General features: G+C 49.3%; 1 protein-coding gene across 1 annotated transcript; it reads right to left on the bottom strand.

Annotated features, from left to right (window-relative positions):
• Nucleotides 1-714: 714 nt before the first annotated feature.
• On the bottom strand, nucleotides 715-1539 carry BJ212DRAFT_1405988 (ribosomal protein S30; the record flags this gene model as incomplete). The annotated part of the gene is made up of 4 exons (XM_041337414.1): nucleotides 1502-1539; nucleotides 1330-1447; nucleotides 1239-1280; nucleotides 715-1129 (listed from the first exon to the last, which is right to left on the bottom strand). Coding segments are annotated over exons 1-4 (182 nt in total), but the record flags the coding sequence as incomplete, so codon positions are not given.
• Between the last annotated feature and the right edge of the window lie 2567 nt (nucleotides 1540-4106).

The raw sequence follows: 4106 nt of genomic DNA, 5'->3' as shown, positions 1-4106 counted from the left end.
GTCGGAGCTTGAAACAAGCGACCCAGATGCCGGGGTCCAGGAACACATCGAAGAAGCTAATGAAAAACCCGGAGCTGAGCCGGAGGTCCAGGTCGAGCACGAACAAGAGCAAGCCACACCGAGGAACCGTCCTCGTCCTCAAGCAACATATGGCAGGTCACCGACAAAATCACCATCTGTCCCTTCTGTATCTAATGGCATCACCCCTCCATCTACGCGAAAACGGCAGAGGACAGACGAGGACGATGAGGATGCTGGGGGGAAGAGTGGAGTTGAAGCTATTGAAGCTAACGGCGACGCAACTACCCCCGGAGATGAAGCCCCTCGAGAAGAGAGCCCATTGAATGAAATCATTTTCAGGAGGAAACGTGCTCGTCATTAGTATGAGCCAGGACTTTTCGAGTTTTTATACTTATTTGTGACTTGTTGGGCGTGGCTCTATCTTGCTGTTTACTGCTATGTTGTAGGTACTACATAACACCGGGATTGGAGACCAAAATGTGGCCGATTACTATCAGCAACTGGTCTCTTAAGAATCTGCAAGAGATTCTGATAGTGTCTAAATTGTCCATTTGCGAGTACCGCCGCATCAGTTCAAGTTCTTTCTCGAATGGTCAACTGGTCTCGGCGATTATTGAATCTCAAACTTATATTCTTCAAAGATTATCCTAATAGTGCTGTGAACGATACTTTCAATAAGATCTGCTGTTTCACGCATAAGCAACAAACCATTGGCTCTAACTTACAATCCACGATAGTCTTTCGGATATCTGAATTAATTCAAGTTCCCTCACTCAAAGTCGAATGTACACCCATTTTACAACTGCCATAGTGTTGGATTGGACATAGCGCATATCGTAGCATAAAAATGATGCAGGAATTACAATTTTTGCCGAGTGAATGCTCAACCGAAGCCAAAATCCAACGACGAGTGGGTGGAATTGCAATGCAGAAAACGCTGCACTTGCAACCCAAGGGAAAGGGAGACGACATATAAAAAGATGCGAGTATTGCGAATGATTGGGTGGGCCCTCCTGCCCTCCACTTCTATCATGACAGTAGTCCGCCGGCCCTCTAGCCGAGGGAGAGAATGTCTCTCGAGTGCGTTTATTTCTCGGGATTGGGGTTCCTGGAAGTAAGATCGTTTTATTAGTATTTTGAGATAACGACGAAGAATATGGGGGAGTAATGCGTGTGAAGGATCGGCTCATCGATATCATCTAAGATGCAGTACTCACATTCTCCGCTTGCCTCCAGGGAGCGTTGTTACGTTCACGAATCTATCGGGCCAGTTAGCTTGAATTACAGAAGGGTTGGGATGATACATACCTGCGGTTGTATAAGATGCGCTTCTTAGCACGGCCCTTTGGCGTTTTCTTCTTCTCCTGCTTGTCAACCTTTGGTGTTTGCGACTTGACCTTACCGGCACGCGCGAGAGATCCGTGAACTATTCATGATGCGACGGTTAACATGCGCGGATTGCGATTGCGAGCAGCCTTACCTTTACCCATAGTGCTTGACGATGACGGACTTCGACACTACATGCACGTGAGTAACTAATTTAGTGCTGTATAGTTTAGAGATATAAGGTTTCGGCAAATGCCGAGGATAGAATGTCTCCTGATGAAGACTGAGAAGTGCGATTGGATTAATTGCAAATTATTCTAACTACAACGCACAACATGTACTGGCCACGCATGTAGGTCGCTTGTAAATAGTCCACGTATACTCGTAAGTCCGTATCAAAACAATAATATCATGAACGACGAGTAACGTATCAAGGTATATAAATATCTTATTGGGGTATGCATTAGTTTGTCATCATGCCAAGCTGCGCCAATATAACTTGTCGCTATCGAGGGGGAAGGTAAGGGATGGTTCATAAAGTGTTGGACAAACGCACATCATCATAGAGGACACTGTGGATGGCTCTATTTTCTCGAGCACGAGGTCGTATGGCAATTATGTCGGACATTGGTCTCGGGTTAAGTGACACATGCCTGGAACCAAGCAACCCAGACACGGAGCGTGACCTGGAAGATGACTCGCTAGGAGTCTCTTGAAGAGTCAGACCCAGCATTTCGTACAGCTCCCTCTGAGCTTGCGCCAAGGCTCGAGCACCAGAAAATGATGTGTTCGAAGTAGACCCTATATTGACAAATGTCGTGAGATACAGAACTGTGAATGCAAATGGAACTTGCCTAGAGAGCTACGACCAGACAGGTTCGACGTAATAATGCCAAGCGGTGTGTGCAAAGGCAGCGGTGGGACCGGAGGAATGTCATCTGAGGTAGCGGACATCGACATCATCAGGCTTGTGCGAGTACCCAAGCTACTGACAGAAGAACGCTGACTTCGACTTTTACTGACAGAGCGCAAGCCCGCTTTAGACTGGCGTATACTCGACTTCCGAACGGCCGAAACGCGCGCGGATCGTCTACCTGACAGCCTTAGCGCTGCCGTTTCTGCAACTCGCTCTCCACGGCTCTCCCGAACCTGATCCGAAAGATTATCAAAATCCTGGGCGACATCCTCTGCTTGTTTCCACGCTTCATCTCTTTCAGCCTCCATTGAGTCGATTTGCTCTCGAAGTTTCTGAGATTCGGCGACCTGTTTAAGGAAGGTCGTGTTGACCTTCCTCAAAGCCACGGCAAGGGCACTGGCAGAATGTACATCGCGCAAACTCTTCAGTTGACCTAGCTGCTCGACAGTGGTATGGAGCTCGTCAGTAAGCTGGTCAAGAGCAATGGACACTTCAGAAAGCTCCTCCACGGTGCGTGCAGCAGTCATAGGATCGCACAAGTCTGGACCATCCAGATGTCCAGCGAGGGTGCCCATAAGCTGCCACCGCTTGCGCACGAGCATCTTGTACCTCGTTTTAACGTCGGTGCGTTGCATCTCGAGGCGATGAACTTCCTCGGGAATGTCCACATCCAACATCTCCGTCCTGAGAAGACGTATAGACGAGGCTTCCGCGGATTGCTTGATGGCTCTTGAGACGATCGTTTGAAGCTCATGCTGCGTGAGCGTCCACTGAGCCGCCTCCAGGGTCATCCCTCGCCACCTTGAGGGTGGTGTCTGGAATTTCGGTGCCGGTGTCGAAGCAGCAGCGGTCAGTTTGCGCCATGCATAGCCTGATCCGGAACCATGAGCATAGCCACTACCCATAGATGACACAGATCCGTTACGCTCCCTGATACCAGGTACAAATGACCCAAGCGGTTGAATAGGACCGCTAGGTTTACGCGGACCGATTGGCAGTGGCGGTCGGGCCCTAGTTCGACTCCTGATATTGGAAGGCGGGCTAGGGGTAGCAGAAATGGACGGTGGACGAATGATGAAATTCGTTTCCGAGCCAGTTTCCTGCGACGATGCACCGCCACTAGTGCTTGTTGCCAAAGGCATATCATTCTCATTTGATATCACACTGTGGTATGAGGGAGGAGCTATGAACGAAGGCGACAACGATGGCGACAAATTGGCAAATGATGGTGGGAGTGGACTCCTTGGAGGAGTAGAGGGAGGGGGCGGTGAAACTGAGGGTAAAAATGAGGTACCAGCGACATGAGATTCAGATTCAGGGCGCTGCGATAAAGGATCGGGAGCTGAGGATATGCCCCTTGGAAATGCCGCTTGCGGTTGGGGGCTGAGTAACTGGGGGCAGTTCGGTGATTGTGCGCCAGGACTGGATAAATTAGTACCAGAAGGTTGGAAATTAGGATCGAAAAATGGCGGTTTAACGCCTGGTGAATTCGATGGCGAGGTCAATGAGGATATGCTCCCAGAGCGGGTATATGGAAGGGAGGGTGATGCATTTTGGGATCCTGGGAGGGGCACAGATGTTGGGGACAATGAAGGCTTCTCGACCAAAGAGAATGATTTTGATGTAGATGTGAATGAATTTTGGGAAATAATTGAAGGGATTGATGATGCAAAATTGGGTGCAAGGGCTTGCAAAACTTCGTCTCCTTGCAGCTTGTCGCTGCTTGTGGATACACGATAGAATGGAGAACATATAACAGGATCAACAGGGGATGATTGTAGCGGTATTGCGGCTTCAATATTCTGGTCGGTTGTGCGGGTCTTCTGTCCTGTGGAGGACGCTG

The sequence above is a fragment of the Suillus subaureus genome (assembly GCF_016647635.1).
Source record: "Suillus subaureus strain MN1 chromosome Unknown BJ212scaffold_213, whole genome shotgun sequence".
NCBI lineage: Eukaryota > Fungi > Basidiomycota > Agaricomycetes > Boletales > Suillaceae > Suillus > Suillus subaureus.
The sequence above is the reverse complement of the archived record's forward strand: the minus strand, read 5'-3'. Positions and strand labels throughout refer to the sequence as shown.